This window comes from Drosophila erecta, unplaced genomic scaffold (genome assembly GCF_003286155.1).
Source record: "Drosophila erecta strain 14021-0224.00,06,07 unplaced genomic scaffold, DereRS2 tig00000055-arrow-pilon, whole genome shotgun sequence".
Taxonomy (NCBI): domain Eukaryota; kingdom Metazoa; phylum Arthropoda; class Insecta; order Diptera; family Drosophilidae; genus Drosophila; species Drosophila erecta.
Genome location: NW_020825200.1, coordinates 6684807 through 6704917, shown reverse-complemented (window position 1 = coordinate 6704917; position 20111 = coordinate 6684807). Strand labels below are relative to the sequence as shown.

The window sequence follows — 20111 nt, the reverse complement described above, 5'->3', positions numbered from 1 at the left end:
TCTGCTTATTGTACCAACCATGGCCGCCCTTCCAAATGCTTAACCCACTATTTTCTGTAAAGTACATTGCCAGATAACCAAATGGATGGATGGCATCAGCTGGACCCAGCTAGAAGTGCTCCATTTTTGATCTTCTTACCTCCTGCCTGCATTGACCGCTTTTCAATTTAAGCATTTTTTCTAAGAATGTTTTCAGCTTTATGGCTAAGACAGGCTAATCTTTAGATAAGTTGTTTCTTTCCTCGGAGATGGGATTGTTTTGTTACCGGTGCATACCGATTTATGTAGGAGCAGTATTGGCCAGTACTTCGGCACTCAAACTGGACCTCTGTCAATACCTTTAAACATTTTTAAACACGGCATGGTTGTTAAACAAGACCTACTTTTTAGGCAAAGCTATGCTTTTTCTAGTTTATACATATTTTATTAGCTACAAGCATTGTATGATGGGATTAATGAGACTTAACATCCGGCATTACGCTCAAAACCAATAAAAAAAAAAGACATTGGCGATAGATATCGACACTGGTAAAAAAATTCACTGTATTTCCAGACAATTTGTATTAATTTTTTTATGTTATAAAATGAAAAAAAAAATCTTTAAATGTACAACCCGATATAAATTTATTATATAATTATATGCCATTCGTTGTTATAAAGTTACCCTCTATCGCTAAATAGAAACGAGGGCCAACTATAGGGGTGAGGAATTTGAGTTGAAAAGTGTTTCCAAGTTAAATGAAGCGCATCAAACGTCAGTCGATAAATTTAAAAGCCAAAGCTATTGACTTGCAGAAATAAAAGCAAATAATGCTCCTGACCACGCAGAGTCAGCCAGGATGGCCAAATGGAGGGATCGAAGGATGTCGCACGGCATGGTGGCAGGATGACTGGATGACTGGATGGCGGAGGCCAATCGCCAACCCAGACCCAATCAAATACAGGAGAGTGGAAAAAGCGATTTCATGTGCATGCAGCTGACATTTTGCTGACAGCAGCAGCAGCAGCAGTGTGGCAGCGGCGGTGTGGCAGTGGCAGCGGCATCGGACACCGGAAGTCCAAGTGTTGACAGCGCTCTCTGCGGACCGCCAAAGGAACTGCACACGGAACTTCAGGAAAGAGACCGAGGGAAGCCAGGGCTGAGTGAAGGACAAAAGGAGGACATGGTGATTGGCTACTTAACTCCTTGGCAAACTCCTGACTCCGAATGGTGGGCGTGGCAGCAGCGTATGTGATCCAGCCTTGCTCAACTTCCTTTACCCAGCCCCCGAAAATCCACCCACACTTCCTCCACCGGGCAGTGGACAAAGTTTGTCTTTTGCATGCTGTCGAAACTTTTATAGAAATTCAATTTCTCCTATATCGGTTTTATTTTATTTTGTTCTCGTCGAACTGCATGTGTCGCCGGGGTCTATTGAAACAATAAATTTTTGAACTTGAGAAGGGTATATGTCTAACCCAGCCGAGAGCTTTGACCCCAGCCCCATAAAACGTATAAAATGAATAAAAGTGTTCGAGCAGTAGGTAAAAATAAAACAAAGTTTGCCCATTGCAAAAGGTATTGTGCAAAGAGTTTCTGAAATGTTTCAGTAACGGAACAAATAGTACAATTTCGCCAACTTTATAATTGGAAAATAGTTAATCGAACTAGTTTTAAGACGAACGGTTGTCATTTTAAATACAGTTATACCCCAACCAATAACTTTTCCATTTACTTAAAAATCTCGCAGTTATAGCTTGCTTTGATTAAATAAGAACCCTGATTCTTTTGTTTTTTTTTTATATTCGTACTCTTCCTAATATAAATCTAACTTTTCGTTTTTCTTTAAAGCAAGAAACCCCTATCTCAACATATTTCCCATTTCAGAAAACGCTGACACAATTAGTCAAATACGGATTCATTCCCTCTAATTTGTGCTTCCCGCAAAGATACTGCATATAAATTGCACTCATTTATTTGCGGGTAGGGAATGGCGTAGCAAAAATTGGGAATCTACATACAAATATTTCGTGGGAAACATAAATTTCAAATTTTGTAATTTTCTTTCACTCTTCAGAGCATATCATGGGGCGGCCACTCCCCCAACTACACATCGTCCTGTCAGCAAATGAACAACAATATCAACCAAAAAGGAAACTTTTACCTTGTCAAATTACCTGCCACGGCAGAGATTCCCCTTTCGGATGGTATTTTTGATGAGCCGTACTTGCGGTGGAATGTCTAGTCATGTTTTCTAGGACCGTATTAAAATTTTATATTTGCATGCTAGTTTAGCGAACGCATAAACGCAAAAGGAATGGAAATATTCGGATTTATAAATATAAAAAGCCATTTCAGTTAAATTTATAAAATTATCTATACCTCTTATTCGTAGAGTTTTACATTCGTTACAAAAAATATGTAATTGAGAAAAAGAAGCGTTTAAGGTAGTGATCTCGGAAACTATAAATACGCACTATAGATATAAATACGTACTATAGATACGCACTGCAACTAGTTGCGTAATAAGTATCTAATAGTCGACAATAGCATTCATTCTCGTTATAATTACAAATTTTATCCTCCATGTGGCGGAATCGTACAGCTGAAAAAATGTTGTGATTTTTATGAATTTTTTTTCTATCGGTGTGCCAAAAAATATTTGATATTTCCTACTCGTACTCCCAACAGACGGGTATCTGATATTCGTGGCACATGTAGTCTTGTTCCTCTCTTGTTTAATTCCTATTTAGCTTCAGCATTTTAATAAAGACGAAATCAAACTGTGGAGGATGTATTACGTAGAATTGCCTTATGCAATTCATTGAAAAAACGTTTCTCATTACATAAGTGCATCAAAGCTGAAAATAACATGTTTTTTAATCAGTGAATGGAAATCAGCTTTTAACTTTGTTTACCAGGAAGTGATCCCAAGTTAAGTGAGAGGGTTCCGTATCTGTGAGCCAAAATCCTGGCTCTTGAATTTTTGTTCGCACCTTCAAGTGGCATAGACGTCTGCACAAATAAGCCGAGCATAAAATGCCTGCACAGATAGCAAATCCAGGATGCAGGAGTCGTGTAAACCAGTTGCAGGTGCAAGTGTTCGAGTCCATGGGTTAAATTAAATTGAAAGGCAAATGCATAGAGCTCGGAAATGTGAGCATAATATTTGCGCCTTGTTAGTTTGTCAACGCTCCGCTGGAGCTGAATGATGACGACGACTGCGATGAGTATGTTGAGTGGTTAGCGGAAGGAGTCGAATGGTAGGGGCGAGTCGAGAAAATGTTTCACATTTAATGACATTTAACGTCCAACAACGACGGCCACATAATTAAAATGCTAAACAGCACTAGCTAACAAAAATAAAATACCCGGCTAAACTTTCTCTAAAAGCTCTTATTGTCTTATAAAAATTTGCTCAATAAGTGTGATTAGAGTCTTTTATTATAAGGGTGATATATTAGATAAATACTTTATATGATCTTGGGAAAAATTGCAACTGAACTAGACCCGCTTTCCACATTGAACTCCGTTAACCAGTGTACTTATGGTGCAACATAAATTGGTCAGGAAAAACTAAATAAAATAAAATGCGAGCAATTTCTGCTCCAATTTCAGCTTGGCATTGAACTACTGAAATGTTAAAGAAATGCCGCACCGAAAGACCAAAACCCCAACCATGCAACTGCCAGAATCACGCTTAAGCTAACGATTTATGTGAGATTCTTTATGTGAGATTCTTTAAGCGAAATCCAAGTCAATTAGTTTCCTAATTCGTTTTACGAAAAGGAATTTATCGATTTTATCTGCAGACGTGCAGAAAGTAGTTAAGACCAGTTTCCTCAGAACCTACTTTCTCCCCATACTTTTCTGCGAGTGTGTGTGTATGCGTGTGCGTTTGAGTGTTACTGTGCATTAGTGTTGATAATGATGCTGCGTATGTGTGAGTCCGTGTGTGTTTTATGCTCTCTCTGTGTGAGCGTTAGCAATAAACCAGCCGCATTGTTCATACGCCGCGTGGAGCACTGTAGTAAAAAAATTGCGAAAACCAACAAGGAAAACAACAAGCGAACTCTGGTTAATTAAATTAGATTCGAAATTGTTTGGAATTTCATTTCATTGGACCAGCTTATTCTCAGTAGGTGGGTACTCTACTCAAACAATAAATAGGTGTGTATATTCATTCTATAAACTACCACACCGATTACTTAACTGACAACCCTACAAAAGTTTTACGGCTCCTTCTTTGATCGCCTTAATTTTCAAAATCGGTTTAATTCCATACCAAGGATGTAAAACACATACTTTGAAAGAAACTAAAATATTATTTAAAATTAAAAACCCAAGTTCACTCCCCATTTGTTTACATTTCTCTCTTTTCTCGTTCCCTACGACACTCTTTCAACCGGCGACGCGATCGCAATTCGTTGGCCTTCAGCTGGAAGGAGGCTTCTAGGGGCTCAGGACGAAGTGGTAAAAGTGTTCCGCAGTCTTAAAGAATTTTTAATTGCTTTAAAAACAAGTTGAATGCTGTTTTATTTATTTTGGCGGCGCGCGGCAAAAGGAGTGCTGGCGAATGGAAGGCCTGGGGGCAAGACGATGCCATAGACAAATTCCATTAAACTTTTGGCTCCTAAACTGTGTCAAAGTTTTGGCCGGGGAGTAGGCTTCCTTGGTCCGCTGGCTCAGGATAATTCACTGGAGAAGCTTAGGGACGGGGGACTCGGAAGCTCTCTGGGCAAAAGTTTTAGCGCAAAGTAAACTCAACTCTGAATGAAATGAAAATGCCACAGAGGCAGTCCAATAGGGTATAAAAAGCGGGGAGGATGCTGCTACTGCTGCTGGTGTTCTCGGTGAGCAATCAATTTCTGTTGACGTTGACAACAAGGCAAAAGTCCGGCTAAAGTTAAGGCCAAAAAGAGATGGTACCGGGGGCAAGGAAGATGAGATGAGACGCGACCGAGGCAACAAATCAAAGTCGAACTGATGCCGATGCCGATGCCTCTTAAGACGCCTGTCGAATTGTTCTGGACGTTAGGCGGGGCCACGCCCCCACGCCCCCACTTTCTCACCACGCCTCCCGCCCGCGCCTTTCCCTGCTGCAATATCTCAATCTTAAGCCTGCTGCGGTTGAAGTGTATTTAAAAGTTTGATTAGTTTTAATGTTTGCAGGGTAAGTTTTTGATCATAATCTTTTTTGGTATTTTTTTGTAATTTCTGTAAAGTTGATTCGATTTGCGACTGGTATTTAATGCATCTGCATCCATATGTATGCCCATCCACTGCCTATTCATCCATAAGCGAACTAATCACGAGCATATTGCATAAAATAGCAATTTCATAAATGGAAACATTTGTCTAGACACATTGTTTGCTGCCCATTTAGACTGGTATGAATAAAATTATGCAAATTGCTTAGGTTCCAATGTTGTACAAAAGCTGAATTGAATGTTATAAATTCAAGGAATAGCAATTCAGTTCATAACTACATATGATAATTATACCCGTTACTCGTAGAGTAGAAGGGTATACTAGATTCGTTGAAAAGTATGTAACAGCAGAAGGAAGTTAAAAAATGTCCCAAAGCTGAAGTTCTTAGCTCAATAACTCAACTTATCTTAATCGGATTTTGAAGTGACATACCTCTAAATGTTTCTGGCGCAATTCTCTTCATTCAAATGTAGAAAAAATTTTTTTTTAATTTTTTTATAATTTTTTTTTGTAATTATACCCGTTACTCGTAGAGTAAAAGGGTATACTAATTTTTTTTGTAATTATACCCGTTACTCGTAGAGTAAAAGGGTATACTAGATTCGTTGAAAAGTATGTAACAGGCAGAAGGAAATGTTTCCGACCATATAAAGTATATATATATTCTTGATCAGGATCAATAGCCGAGCCGATTAAATATTTAAAATTTTTATAAATTGAATTGAAATTATAATTAATTATAACTGCGCATTCTGCTGCCGGAAATTAAATTATTTTCAGTATAGGCTTTTGCAGTTCTAACCTAATCTGCTGCTTGCCGTGTGCCACCTTTCAAAAGTTAAATTATAATATATACATTGGAAAAAGGGACTGGCAGATGCAGTCATAAATTATGAATTATGAATGTCAAGGTGCCTACGTACGTGTGTGGCACAAGGACTTCGTCCTCTCCGTTCCGTTCCTATTGGCCTGCTCGTCCCACGGGTCCAATAATGTTAAGAGCCCCACGCTCCGCAGGGGGTGGATGCAAGGGCCAAGTTAATAGAAACACTTTCGGTGTGCTGAAGTTATAAACATTTATGGCAGCTACTTAAAAATGTCAAGCGAAAAAATTATGATAATGATACGTGACATTTGAAAGCAATAACAATTTAGTTAGCACGCACTTTTTGATTACTCTTCTTTTTCGTCGCATCCAGAGCCATTCCTCTTTTTTGGCATCGACCTCATGCTTTGCTTTTGGGCTGGTTGCCTACATTATTTATGATTTTGGTCCACATAAAATGGTGATATTGCTTTAAAAATTGCCCTTATACACATTCAGTGGAACAGAATGAAATGGCAAAATAAAATACTTCCGACATTTTGTGGTGTTTAAGTAGGAGACAGGTACTTTATGAAAATTATTCCCCTAAATGTATAGGCATATACATATATATTATATGCGATCGTAAAGCATATTTTAATTCATATATCCGTTCATGCTATCAAGCCAAACAGGCAAGAACTTTATTCTGAGAACCCTTAGGGATTTCAAGGATTTGACAGTTGTACATTTTGCTAAAAAAAAAAGATTAAAGTAAAGATTTATGTAAACCTGGAAAACTTACTCTGCTAAGCGCTTTTGTGGCAATCCGCGCTTTTAGCTTATACCATACAGCTGACAAGTGTGGGTGTGTTAATTTTTCACCAATTGTCATGGTTACGAAATTAACCAAAAATGCAGAGAAAACTGGGCTAGGATCCGGGCGCAGATCCTCTGAGGAAAGCGGCAAACAAACCAGCAGCCAACAGCCAGCAACTGCAACCAGCAGTGTGGCAGTGGCAACAACATGAACAGCAAAGCACACATCCTGTGTGTCAACTGAATAATTCGTTGCATGCACAAAAGGCATGCACTCACATCCGGTTTCCTGTCATTCTTTTTGCTTTCTGCTTGCCAGAGACAGAAAGGGCTAACCAACACTGTTGCAGTGCAGTGCTGGCAGTGGAGGGGAGTGGGGGCAGAGCGGAGCGGAGTGGAGTAGCTAGGCCTGCAATTTATGTCCATATATTTGCTGTTGTTGTCTTTATGGCGTGTTCGGTATTTGTTGCAACTTTTGTTTTGAATTCCTGCGGCCTTGTCACACGGCTCCATGAGTTCGCAGTTAAATTTATGTTTCATCCCACACACCCAAGCCCACACCCACACACACAGGGGTCCAACTCCTAACGAACAATGAGCGGGGCAGAAAAAAAGTGTTGAATGCATCAGAGGGCATCCAGTCCGGTCCTAGGGTCCGGGTCATAGGTCTTCTGGGATGGCGACGCGTCGCCTGCTTTTGTAAAGCAGCGTATAATCCACTGATTGCTCCCAAGGTTCAGCTTTCAACAATGAAGGACACAGCACATGCACAGAGCGAAATCGGGGGGCGCAAGCGTGAAGCATGGGGCCGTGCGGAGAAGAAGAATGTTGACGAGACAGGTTACCTTTGGTTCTGCTATAGCTGTCGGGTCAACGGATGTGATGCACTTGGCTGTTGCAGGCAGAGCAGTTTCCCCATTGTAGGTCTATCAGCTATACCATCTGCTCATGGTTGTACATGGTACATATATTTAATACGGATATCACAATTTCACCCAAGGCTACTTACGACTTTTAATGAAACTTTTGATTTGAGAATATGCCTGGTACCATATACAAAATATGATTTTTTTGAAAATAATACGTTGTCTATGGTTGAAATCCAATGATTGTGCACTAAAGTTTTAGAAAGCAGTTCCAACTATTTACTTAAGGCTTTAAAAAGTGTATTTAATTTGTGCATGAAGGCTGGCTTCATCATTCCTCCCCTTGGACCAACATTCTGCAATTCTTGAAGTCCTTTGTATGCCGCTGAATGACATCGCACCTGGACTGTTCGAGGCTTGAACTTTCCATGGGAAAAGTACCCATCTGGAGTCCCTAGCCAGCATTAATTTTGCATATGAATACGAGCACTATGGATGTGTCCTTGTCGTCAGGATAGCGCATTGCCACTTGTGCAACATTTCCCAGCATTGCTCCCGCTTCATACAAGTACTTATTGATGCAATAAATTGAAAAAACAGATACGTTCTGGTAAGTAGCGTGTATACTAAATAGAAACATTATCATACAAATAAATTTATTTGCTTGCAAGTATATTGCATGCTGCCACGCCTACACTTTTGAGAAATGCTTCGTTTTATTCTGATATCTAACGATATGCCAAAAATGTTTTGAACACGCATAGTCTAATGTCCACAAAAAGCTGTCATGCTCACAATTCTCAAAGTTTTTCGTTTTTCTTGCCTATTTTTATCTAAATTTTCATAAATCTTTTTTTACCTTGTCTACTACAGCAACATCTGCGTGCTGTGTATAATCAATGTTTGAATACAGCTTTTACCGTAAAGAACATAGTTGCCGAATAGCCATAGTATCGGCCAAAATAATCTCTCCGAAGAATGCAATGAGCTTAGCTAAACACAAACAATCGATGTTTTTGCTACGGACTTCCATTTGCATTTTGCAACGCTGGCTTCATTAGGCAGCACCCAAGTAAATGAAGTCTGCCTGCAAACGTAGCAGAAAAATTGAAATGATATGTATGCACATCTGAGCCAAGTATTTTTCTTTCACATACGCAAACACACTCACCTGAAAAAAGGGGTAAAATAATGCTGCCAACTCGGCAGTTGTTGCTGCACTGCACTGCATTTAAGTAAAATGAATTGCTTGCAATTTATTTTTGTTGCTTATCATATAAATTGCACTCGCTCGCCTGCAAGTCATTATTTGGCACATTTGCGCTCAATGACTGCACATTGTTTCTACATCGTCCTCCATCCGTATCCCTCGGCCACAGTGTTAAATAGGAGTGACGAACCGGAAGTTTCCAGATACAACAACTGCTGACCCAGTGGGGCTTGGGTGGCCCAAATAGACCTGATCGGTTGGTCTTTTGCACTTGACTGCATCCTTAACCTTTTGCAGCAGCCGAATTCGAAGACACCTGAAAGTGCCACTTAAGCATTTTCAGATTCTTTATTTACCTTCTCTTAAGCACTCCGCCCACCACCCACTCAAATAAATTTCCGGCTTGTGTTCCCATTTTTTTGATTTACATATTGCTGCGTGGAGTGTGTCGAGAAAATACATTTTTACAACTTAAATTGCATTTTGATTCATATGAAATAAAGCCCGCAGTATCCAAAGCGTTTGGATATTACTAAGTATAATTCATATTACAACTAAATTGCCCAGAAGTTGTTTACAATCAGCATGCAACATTGAGGTCAAAACGAAAATTTCATGTTATCAGTGACACTAAATAGTATTTACACAATTTGAGAAGAAATCTTGCCCCCAAATACTAATTTTAATCGCATTCAATGTCGACACCAAAACATGGGGCATAATAAATTCAGCACACCGGAAAAAAAATTCATTAACAATCAGAAAACAACAATTAAAACGGACTCAAACGTAGAAACCAAAACGTTTTTTTAACTTGAGAGCCAAGCATTAGTTGCAATGGGTACCTCTCTTGATTGTTTTTAAATACAATAGTATTATTGGTAAAGATTGTATTTAAAAGTGCTTATTTCGAAAATGGTAGAATAATCATTCGGTTACCCAGACGATGAGTATATAAGCAGGCACAGCGGCTCCCAGCAGATTCATAGCAACAATTCTACTTGGTGACGATGGACCTAAAGTGCTGCGTAAGTTCGCTCAGAGCAGCTGGAGCTGATCTGATAGCCGCGAGCCGGGTCTGACCCCACTTTAGATTAATAGTACCTATCTTCAGCTGCTTTTCCTATCGCTTTTGTTGGCCGGGACTTTGGCTAGCCCAGTACCAGACACGCCACGCCCAACTCTACCGCCCTGCACGCCCTGGTGTGCCGGACAGCCCCCTCCGCCACCGGGAGCAGTGAACTAATTGTCTTGTCATTGCGATTGCAATATCAAAAAATAATATTTCACAATACCTCTAACGAGCTAGCAAGTCGAACAAATAAATCTGACAATCTTAATTTGTTTATTCATTCTTTCACGGGTTTTTCATCATTTTTTAGGTTTTTTCTAAAGTGCTTACGTGTTCTGCTTTTAGATTGTGCTTTTATTTTACTGATTTTGGCTTTTAGCATTTGGGGCTACTAAGGTAGATGGAGTAGTTAAGCTAGTAGTGCAATTTTTTTGACCGTCGAAATAATGGGTGCATCGTATGTGGGTGCATTTAACCCAATTACAAGAGTACTTGTAGGATGTACGAGTATATTTGAGCTGGGCTGCTGTATTTGTTGGGATGGAAACGCTAGTGATGCAATTTGATGTACCATCTAATGTTTTTGTGCAACGCTTAGAAGTGCATTTATATTGCCCTGTATTCGAATTACATTCGTAATGGTATGATGACCCTGGATTGGACCAAGCTGCAGCAATTATAAGGAAACTGAATAGTACAATCTGAAACTATTAATATTTTTCATCAATAACTTATATAACATACAACTTATAACTTACTATAACCTCCATCTTGTCAGTAATAGAGCTCTTTATTGCAAACTGTGACTTATATAGCGAAAAAGAAAGGGAGCTTTCACTTAACATTAAATACGATTACAAATGCAGTAACATAATATACTGACTGTAGCCATACTCACGTATCATCAGTATTCACTGGAAGTTGATACTTTTAACCTTACAATGTTTCTTCAAGAGAATTAGCTGATGCATCGATGAATTCCCAAAGCTAGGCTCGTTGAACGATAAAGGAAGCTGCTTTTATTAAAAATAAGGTGGTTAGGCACGCTAAAAGAATGGATATTTATAATAAAAAGTAATCAATGTCCCATCACAACATCAGAAATTGCTATAGAACTGGATAATCCTCATGTTAAAACCATCCAACTAAATAGGAACCAAACTGTATGTCATTTATGTAACCAGCAATAATATTTTATTGGTTAATTTAAACCTTGAAAGGTAAAGTCAAGAATTTCTTAAATCCACGATTTCGTATTTACTTTCCCGCGTTTTTTTTACCAGGAGGCAGGTGAAAATAGGTAGTTTTTTGTATCCTAATTCCTGGAGTTGATGGGAGTTGATATGGCCAATATCAACATAGAAAGAAATCGGTATTGAATGAGCTACGCGGCTTGGAATAAAAATCTGTGACTAATGCGTACTTCAACAATCTAGAATTTGAGATTGCAAATATATGTATAAACATTTTATACACTCTTTAACATTGATCGCTCCACTCTACTGACTATGCCTTTTAACTTTTAGTATACTATATAGTATAGAATAGTATGGTATAGTATGCGCCTTTTTATCAACTGAAAAGACAGTTGCTTTCAAGCAACTGTAAAAAGTAGTTTCTGTATCAATCTTGTTCTTTGTGTTGTGACTTCAAAAACGCAACTCATTTAAGGTTTTTTGGATTTTTTAAATTTTTATTGAGTCAGTATTTTAGTGATGTTGGCCGTGTCCGCCGTGTCCTCCTTGTTGACCATGTCCACCCTGTCCGAATCCTTGCTGGCCATGTCCACCCTGTCCGAATCCTTGCTGACCATGTCCACCTTGTCCGAATCCTTGCTGACCGTGTCCACCCTGTTCTCTATAGTTACTGGCGAGGACCACTGCGATCAAGGCAAAGAAAACAATCTAAGAAAAAGAGAAGAAAGACGATATTTTAATTCGGAACCCACCAAAATCCAATTAAGGTATTAGCAGAGCTTACGAAGAATTTCATTTTGGTAGGTTGGTTGTTTACACTGGCGAAAGCGTTCTAAATAATTCAATGCAAATGGCACGGCTTTTATAGCAGTGGGACGCCTGCATGATGCGATTGGCACCAAAACAAAGTAATAAAAACAAATTTTTGTTTTTTTTGCTTATTATTTCCTATTGAAATCTATATACCATACCCCAAGCTGTGGTTATTTGATTAGGCGTCTGGGGATGAGGACCTTTAGCCTGACCTTTGCTTTTGTTAATTTGCTTTGCTTATTTTGGAGCTGATTAGCTAAGTGCCGATTAAAAGCTTTCCGATTGCCACCAAAACATAGGTAAAGAAATGGCGAAGACTTTCTTGAGGGATCTATTTCATTTCACAAATTGAACAGTATACTTTTAGGCTGAATTTGTACCGGAACACACAAAAAAATGTTGTAGTAGTTTACAAATTTGAAATGTTTTTGATTGTGTTGCTTCTGAAAAAAATAGTATTACAACAAATTTCTGTTAAATAAAAAAGCTTGTAAAAGAAAATTAAAAATTAAAAGGGAATTAAATTAAATATACATTATAAGACATAATTTCTAAGTTTTTAAAGACGTTTTTTATAGAGTAAAGTAAAGTACCTATATTCTTGTTCAGGATCACTAGCCGTGTCGATCAACCTTGTCCGTTTGTCTTTCCGTCCGTATGAACGAAGATATCTCAACAAAGTTGAGGTTAGGCATATCGATTCTTGGGACGCACACGCAGCGCAAGTTCGTTTCGAAACGTTGCCACGCCCACAATATATTTATATTTTTTGCTCATTTTTATCAAAATTTTGAATTATCTTCTTAGTACTTCCAACAGCCGAGAAACAGGTATCTCATAGTCGAGGAAATCGACTATAGCGGTCTATCATGTTAAGCGAAAAAAAAAAAAACAAATAATATAATTATACATAAATTTCGTAAGCCGTATTTCAATTTTTGAATTAGTTTTTATAATAACCCAGAAAAAAACAAACAAGCAATTGTGTTGCCTTGACGACACGCTTATGCTGCGTGAAAATGGTACAGAAATAATCTAAAGTAATCCCAAACAATGTGTTCTTCTAAGTCGCTCTTCAGTTTTCTTAGACTGTTGAGAACCTATTAGATTAGGCTTGTCTTCCCCGATAAGCTTGATGCTGAAGGGTTGCCCTTCTTGAGCATAGACATTGAATACCCAGACGTCTGGAAATTTTCTGGTGTTTTTGTTGGGTTCATTGTATTTGATTTTGTCTGAACATTGATAATACTATGGCGCGTGACGACACGAGGAGATTGCAGGAGAGTATAAAAGATCGTAGGCGTTCTAAAATTTCGTTCACATTAGCAAGACTAATCGAAGCATCAGCACCATGAAGTTTTTAGTAAGTTAAAATATACATATACTGTTTAGAATAAAAATTGTTAACGATAGTTCTTGTCAATTATGTTACAGATCCTCTTTGTTGCACTTTTCGCCATGGCCGCAGCTGTGCCTCATAGAAATGAATTTGGAGGTGAATTTGGAGGTCGATTCGGAGGCGGAATTGAGGGCCAACAGCAGCAGCAGCAAGAAGGATTTGGAGGTGGATTCGGAGGTGGATTCGGAGGCCAACAACAGCAACAGCAGCAGGATGGATTTGGAGGTGGATTCGGAGGTGGATTCGGAGGCCAACAACAGCAACAGCAGCAGGATGGATTTGGAGGTGGATTCGGAGGTGGATTCGGAGGCCAACAACAGCAACAGCAGCAGGATGGATTCGGAGGCTGGTAGAGACCAAGATCCATAGGAACTCCTTAACGCAAATACACCAATAAAAAAATGACACCTTAATACAGAATTCAATGGTTTTTATATTTTTACGGAAAGAATCGTGCCCAAGATATTTATATTACCTACTTTTACTCGAATTAAGTCGTGTCGAAAGGAGTTTACAGATGTTTACAGATTGGTCTAATGAGATACATTACGGATTGAAAGCTTAATTATTTTAGCGTCAGTTAGGAATAAAATAAAAATCATTGTGTTCGCTATGCAGTTTTCACTTATTTGATTTGTTTTTATCTCGAAGTAGCTAAATAATACAAATAATTGATGGTTGATCAATTTTTTGTTTAATTTTATTCAATCCAATCCACGTATCCAATTATACGTGGCATTCAATTTGCATTAATAGCCAGCTATATGTGGCGTTATTTATTAAAGCGACACTTTTATTATATTGTGCTCAAAAGTAAATGACCCAAGCGTAAAGTGTAGTCTTGTCTTTCAGATGTCGACTTTGTTGCCAATTTTACTCACAACTTTACAAATATAAATAAAAGGCAAACTATAAAAGCCAAATTAGAAATATAAGTCAAATTTTCACAAAAATTTTGCTTTTCTTTGAACTATGTAACGCAACCCACAAGGCGGAATCAAAATGCTTGAAAAAAGAGGCACGATTTCGAGTCGCCTAATCAATGGCCTCCTCCGCAGCCACCCATTTTTGCTCCTCGATCTGTATCTTGTCCAGATCGACTCCATGCTTTCTGACACCCTGTAGTAGTTCGCCCTCGGATCCGCCCAGCTGGCTGGCCTGCCAAACTCTTGTCCACGGCAGAGACATCACCGACATGACCTTGGACAGACTGTTCTGCTTTTCCCTATCCAGATCACTGCCCCAATTTCCTTCTCGTCTCCGTCTGCCGCACTCCGGCAGCTGCAGCTCCTCGCAGCACAGCATGGAGATCAGCAAGTGCTCCGCGAAGAGGGCGTGCCGCCGCCTTCGACATTCGTCCAATTCCGTATCCAGGCGCCGCACTTTTTGCTGTGCCATCCACTGAAGTAGAAGATATCTCCCGTCGCGCTGCTCGGATGGCTGCGCGACAGTCAAACTAAACGCCTTGGACTCTGGACTGGCTGCCTCCGCTGGAGGATCCATGTGGCCATGTGGCCTCGCAGGGCCAGTTGACAGCTGTAGGAGCATATCAACTGGCCGCCCTGTATGCGGATTGGGTTGCAGCTGTGACTGGCGGCGGTGGCGTATGTGATTCCGGGGGAATATTTGGCGTAGAGGCGGTGTGTCGGGCTCTAGGAAATTGGCGTGATCGATGTGGTTGTGCAGGAGGTGTTTGGACAGGTTGCGTATGGCCACCAGATCGACGGCCGACAGGCCAGCGCACATGGGGCAGACCACATATTCATCGGACAGCCGATGTTGTACGTACACGTGCTCGATTAAACGCTTTGCCGGGAGGGCGAGTAGGCCGCAGTATGGACAGGTGAAGCAATTGGACAGGTGTATCAGCTCTGGGATTTCGCCGTTGAGCAGCAGGCCCAGATCGTCTGGGTCAGAGATCATTTGCATGGGATGATTGACGCGATGCTCTTCCGTTTCTATCCGCTGATCGTAGCAAATGCCGCATAGGTTATAGTTCACGCAGCGCAAGCACCGGAAGCGGCGGCACCGGAAGTTCGTCATTCGACAGCCGTCGCAGCAAATGTTGCGATGGCCCATCCTTGATTCTTGAGCTAACTTTGTTCTAAGCGATAGACCTAAACTCTGGTCGAAAAATCGGGCAAAAGGTTTCTGAATTTCAACAAATCAAATCTGTACAATGACATGTTTTTCATCGATGTAATCTATTACCGTGCGTTCGGTATTAATTGGGCACTCTGATTTTTAAACTAAACTTTAACCGAAATTTACCAAACGTAATCACATTTTGTACAAGTAATGTGTCAATAATGTATATTTTCCCTTATCTCTTGTAAACAAATGATCATTTTTAGCAACGAAAAAACTAACAAAAACGAATTTATACAGATAAGCATGCACTGTAATATTATGCTGTAATGTAAACAAGGCTTATATGTTTGCCAAACTCATATGATAAGAAAAACCATTTTTGATATGGAACTACGGAGCAGAAAGAAAAGTAAATCTGTTGACAGTAGAAGATTACTGAAAGGTTATCAATTTTGCTTATAGCATAGGGCAGATTTCACATGAACTGAAAATGATATTATATGTACAAATGTAATCCAGAGCAGTGTATGTACAAATAAAATGAAAACCCAAAAAAATACGCAAAAAGAATTGCCATTTTAGTCGGCAACGTGTTAAACACATCGGTTCTGTGCCATTAGTTGTTCTTCTGTCTCTGTCTGTCTCTGGCTCTCCATCTCGCTCTGTTCTTTTTAATTTTCCCGGCTTGCTGCGCGGCAGTTGTAATGGAAGTCTTCCGGCTTCATGCACCTCCGCCCGTGCAGCACCCTCTTTTGGGGTACCAATGTGGTGGATTTAGTACACTCATAAAAATATTTCATTTTAAACCCTGAACCCTGAAACGATTCAATCCCAAAATGACGTCTATCCACAGCACTGAGAAAATTAATGCAAAATAAATTGTGAAATTCATTAAAGTTAACAATAAAGTGTTTGTTAGACACGATGCAATTAATGTATTCCAGTTTTAAAACATAAGGTTGAAACTAGGGGTACTTTTTTGAGAGTGCATGAGCAGAGCTCCTGTTTCTGCACTGGTGTTGGTAATTATTTTATAGAGTGTGGCGGACGGAACGCAATCTCTTTGCCACAATGTGTGTGTGTGTGTGTGTGTGTTTCTGGGTGTGTGTATGCGTGGGCAACTTATGTTTACCAAGTGCGAAAGTGGAAACGTGCTGCAAACATGAAGTCCCGCCGCCGCTGCCCACTTTTCTCCCACTCCCCCAGCCGCCCAGTGTTCTACGCTCTATAATAGGATTTGAATACAATGGCATTGTAATGAAATGTGCAGCAAACGATGGTCTGCAGACGGTCGGTGGCAAGTCGAGCTTTGGACTGCGGTTGCCTTTGGACTGGGGCAAGTTCTGCGATTGCGATATGGTTCTGCAGCGGTTCTCCGCCGGCTGTTCCTTGGCAGGAACAAGCCAAACAGCTGTTCCGCCTTTGTCTGTCCGTCTGTCTGTCTGTCTGTCTGGCTGGCCGTGTAATTTGAGTTGGTAATTAAAAGTACAGCAAAAGGCAAACTGCTGCAACGGCCGCACATCAAGGCTCCGCTTCACACGTTTGGTCCGGGTGGTGCGCGTTCCAATGCCAAAGCAGTCTTCTAAGTGCACCACATTGGTTTTTATTCGAGACTGCTTGAAAAGGTGTCCTCTAAGGGAATGGATCGGATGCTATGCAATATCCTAGGCAGGATACCCTGAAGGATCTGAGCAGTACAAGCACACTAAATTAGCATTGCGAACTACCACTAACATGGTAGAAATGTTTGAACACTACGAATAAATTAACATGCCAAAAGGTAAAGCTAACGAGGGTAGTGTTTTTTAAGTTCCAAACTTCGGTGCAGAGTCAAAGGGCTTGAAAGCCCTATTAGATGCGGACGAAATGTTTAAAGAAAACCCATCAATCAAGGCCTGTCGACCTTTGTTGATTAGTTTATCAATTAAGTGTAATTGAAATTTTATTTTCATTAGCTTGGCAAGGGGTGTCGTTAAACCCGCTTCAATTGTGCTAATTAATGGCAAGCCTGTCCGAGAAGCTCCGCCGAAATCTCGCAGCCATAAGCGATTTGGAAAATCAGGGGCCTTGAGGAAAATTACAAGGCATTAGAATCATTAAAATCGGTAGGTGAGAGACGAAAGATGGATTCTTCTAATTGCGCTCCGCTTTTCCTCCGCTTTTGTCGAAAGCTGTCAATGAAAATTCGCTTCTTTGGCCTCTTTTATTTATGTTAATTCGTTTGCCTTGCTTTGCTTGATTTCAGTATTTTTTTTTTGTTCCTTCCCCTAGCGTGACGATATGCTCAATTGCTTTTGTAATCAATCAAAGTCAAAAGCGCAAAATGTTACTTACATACTCGGATCGGGGGAGGCGTTAAAGGAGCATGTCCTGATTGGTTTGGGGGCGCGGATGGGTTCGAAAGTGCAGCCAGGATGCTCGGGGCGGAAACCGGATTGTCATGTGTGCTCGCGGGTCTCGTGGTGCTAGATACTCAATGCTGGATGCTGGATGCTGGATGCTGGATGTTGGATGCTCGATGCTCTTTGCTCGTATTTTGTGTTGGTGTTTGACGTGACACTTGAGCGACACTTGAAGCCCGATAATTGATATTGTGCAGCCCGGAGTTGGGTGTACGGATGGGGCTGCGGATGGGACTACGGATGCGGCTCCGGATGTGGGGGGCGTGGCCAAGTGCCGGTGTGCGACAGTTTCGGATTCTTGTAATTGCCGCTGACACATTTTCGTGGTTTAGTTCCGGGGGGAAGTCACTGATAATTCCACGGGAACGACTGTCAATCACTGGTTAAGTCCGCAACAAAAGTTCATTTATAAAAAAGCCTGTATAGATAATGTAAAATATTTGATCTAAATAGTTTAAAGAGAATAGAATATAAAAATAGAACTCAGAACTCCTCGACCCAAGTTTGCTTTAAGTTTTCCTTGATAATCGTTGATGACCTTCCGTTAAATCTGGTCAATGTGCCAACTACCGCACTTAGTGTCAACTTCAGGAACAGTGAACTCCTGCCCGCAGAAAGCCACCAGATAATTGTTAACCATTAAGTCGCACCGCAAATCAAGTGCAGCAATTGCAACTGGACTGCAATTCATTTGCGGCATGGATCATTAAAGGGCGCAGGGGCCGAGAACTTTGGACCGGAGACAAACCGCATGCAAAGTTGCCAACGTGGCCGAAACAGACGTCACCACCGGAACCAGTCCGGTCCAAAACAAACCGAGCTCCATCGCCCCCCCCCGGGCCAACGAAAATGCTTCAGATGGAAAGTTTGTGAGCATAAAGAGTTTTCAGCCAAGTGATGGATGAAGTGGATGAGCTGCTGGCAGGGTAATGGGCACAAAAAGGATTGCACAATGGTTTCACGCTGCTTTCAGATCCATTAAGCATTCCATGCCAATACGGCGATGCCAAAACCGAGAAGGGAATGTTGCGGATGACTAGTGGCACAGCGCTTTGAACTTTGACTGAGGCAAATAATGGCATGCGTCGCAACTATTTCGCATTTCGAATATTTAATCTACATAATTTAGATAACATTATTCGTCATTAGTGTCAGAAAGCGTGGCACATCTAGCGAAATCCTTTTAATGTCCAATGCCGTATACCGAAGCCTTCTCGACGACAAGTGATAAGTCGATTCAGTTAATAATGTCAGGCCTTCAAATGAGCAGATATCAGAGTTGACATCTATTAGACGACAGCGAGACACTTTTCAGCCAGCCTGCCTGCCTGCCAGACCGCTCGCATTAATATTAATTTATCAGCAAGGCACATTATTTATGAAATTTTATCATTTTCGGTAATTAAGACGCGCTAACGGGGTCTATGACATCTTAATTAAAGCCAAACCGAAAACCGCCGCCGTGCAAAAAAGATAAACGCCCCAGTCGAAGTGCCTCTTGAAATTATTATCATCACACCAACACGTTGGCAAGCCAGGGTAAAAAAGAGCAAGTTAAGAAAGCAAAAGTTTGTCGACAATCCCGACGCACTTTTATGGCACGGCTTTTGGCTGCGAATGAAAATGAAGATACGAGAAAGTCGACCCGACACCAACTGGGTGTGTAACACTTAGGGATGGCATCGAGGACACTATTTGGGGAATTTCCCATTTTACAAGCTCCAAAAATATCACACAAAATGTATCTCAAATCTTTTAATTGAGATACTCCATCATTAGGCTAATGGCAAACTTAAACTAAAAAAAATTAATGCAAAATTAAATAAATAAATGAAAGTTTTTCGTTTAGCAAAAGTGTGACCTAAACGATGCAGTTATTGCTTCCAGCTTATGCTCGAGATCTCTGTTTTCTCGAATTTTTGCCAGGATTCCATCTCTACCGTGGAAACTTGGACGTATGTGAGCGCGTACTTTTCTGCTTAAAGTATGATTGCAAGTGTGAAAATATATATGCTAAACGTGCCCGAACGCCCCGCTCGTCGTCTCCGTTGCGCTTCATGCGTTTTTGTTTTATGACGCGGCGACGTGCTCGGAAAATGAAAAGCACTTGACGCGCCAAAGTGCTGAACTTGGCGGTCCTCCACTGGCGCCCCGGATCCGTCCGTATGTGAATCCGTCCGTCCGCCGGTTCATCAGGCCCCAAGCCCCCACACGACCCACAGTTGGTCCGCACATGCTAAATCGTAA

The 20111-nt window shown here is 40.7% G+C and overlaps 4 protein-coding genes and 1 long non-coding RNA gene across 5 annotated transcripts; 2 read left to right on the top strand and 3 right to left on the bottom strand.

Annotated features, from left to right (window-relative positions):
• Positions 1 to 9846: 9846 nt before the first annotated feature.
• Positions 9847 to 10231, top strand: LOC113564089. The gene is made up of 2 exons (XR_003407781.1): positions 9847 to 9919; positions 10006 to 10231. It is a non-coding gene; the product is annotated as an uncharacterized LOC113564089 (long non-coding RNA).
• Positions 10232 to 10322: 91 nt separating this feature from the next.
• Positions 10323 to 10797, bottom strand: LOC26526882. The gene is made up of 2 exons (XM_026978446.1): positions 10722 to 10797; positions 10323 to 10670 (listed from the first exon to the last, which is right to left on the bottom strand). The coding sequence occupies exons 1-2, from the start codon at positions 10731 to 10733 to the stop codon at positions 10323 to 10325; spliced, it is 360 nt and encodes a 119-aa protein (XP_026834247.1). The 5' UTR covers positions 10734 to 10797.
• Positions 10798 to 11628: 831 nt separating this feature from the next.
• On the bottom strand, positions 11629 to 12015 carry LOC113564095 (antifungal protein). Its single transcript, XM_026978959.1, has 2 exons — positions 11944 to 12015; positions 11629 to 11867 (listed from the first exon to the last, which is right to left on the bottom strand). Exons 1-2 carry the CDS (start codon positions 11953 to 11955, stop codon positions 11673 to 11675), a joined length of 207 nt encoding a protein of 68 aa, XP_026834760.1. The 5' UTR covers positions 11956 to 12015; the 3' UTR covers positions 11629 to 11672.
• A 1212-nt stretch (positions 12016 to 13227) lies between these two features.
• Positions 13228 to 13791, top strand: LOC6541837 (heterogeneous nuclear ribonucleoprotein A1). Its single transcript, XM_001968870.2, has 2 exons — positions 13228 to 13335; positions 13407 to 13791. The coding sequence occupies exons 1-2, from the start codon at positions 13324 to 13326 to the stop codon at positions 13722 to 13724; spliced, it is 330 nt and encodes a 109-aa protein (XP_001968906.1). The 5' UTR covers positions 13228 to 13323; the 3' UTR covers positions 13725 to 13791.
• Positions 13792 to 14310: 519 nt separating this feature from the next.
• Positions 14311 to 15665, bottom strand: LOC6541576 (E3 ubiquitin-protein ligase KCMF1). Its single transcript, XM_001968869.3, has one exon. It carries the CDS (start codon positions 15448 to 15450, stop codon positions 14407 to 14409), a length of 1044 nt encoding a protein of 347 aa, XP_001968905.1. The 5' UTR covers positions 15451 to 15665; the 3' UTR covers positions 14311 to 14406.
• Between the last annotated feature and the right edge of the window lie 4446 nt (positions 15666 to 20111).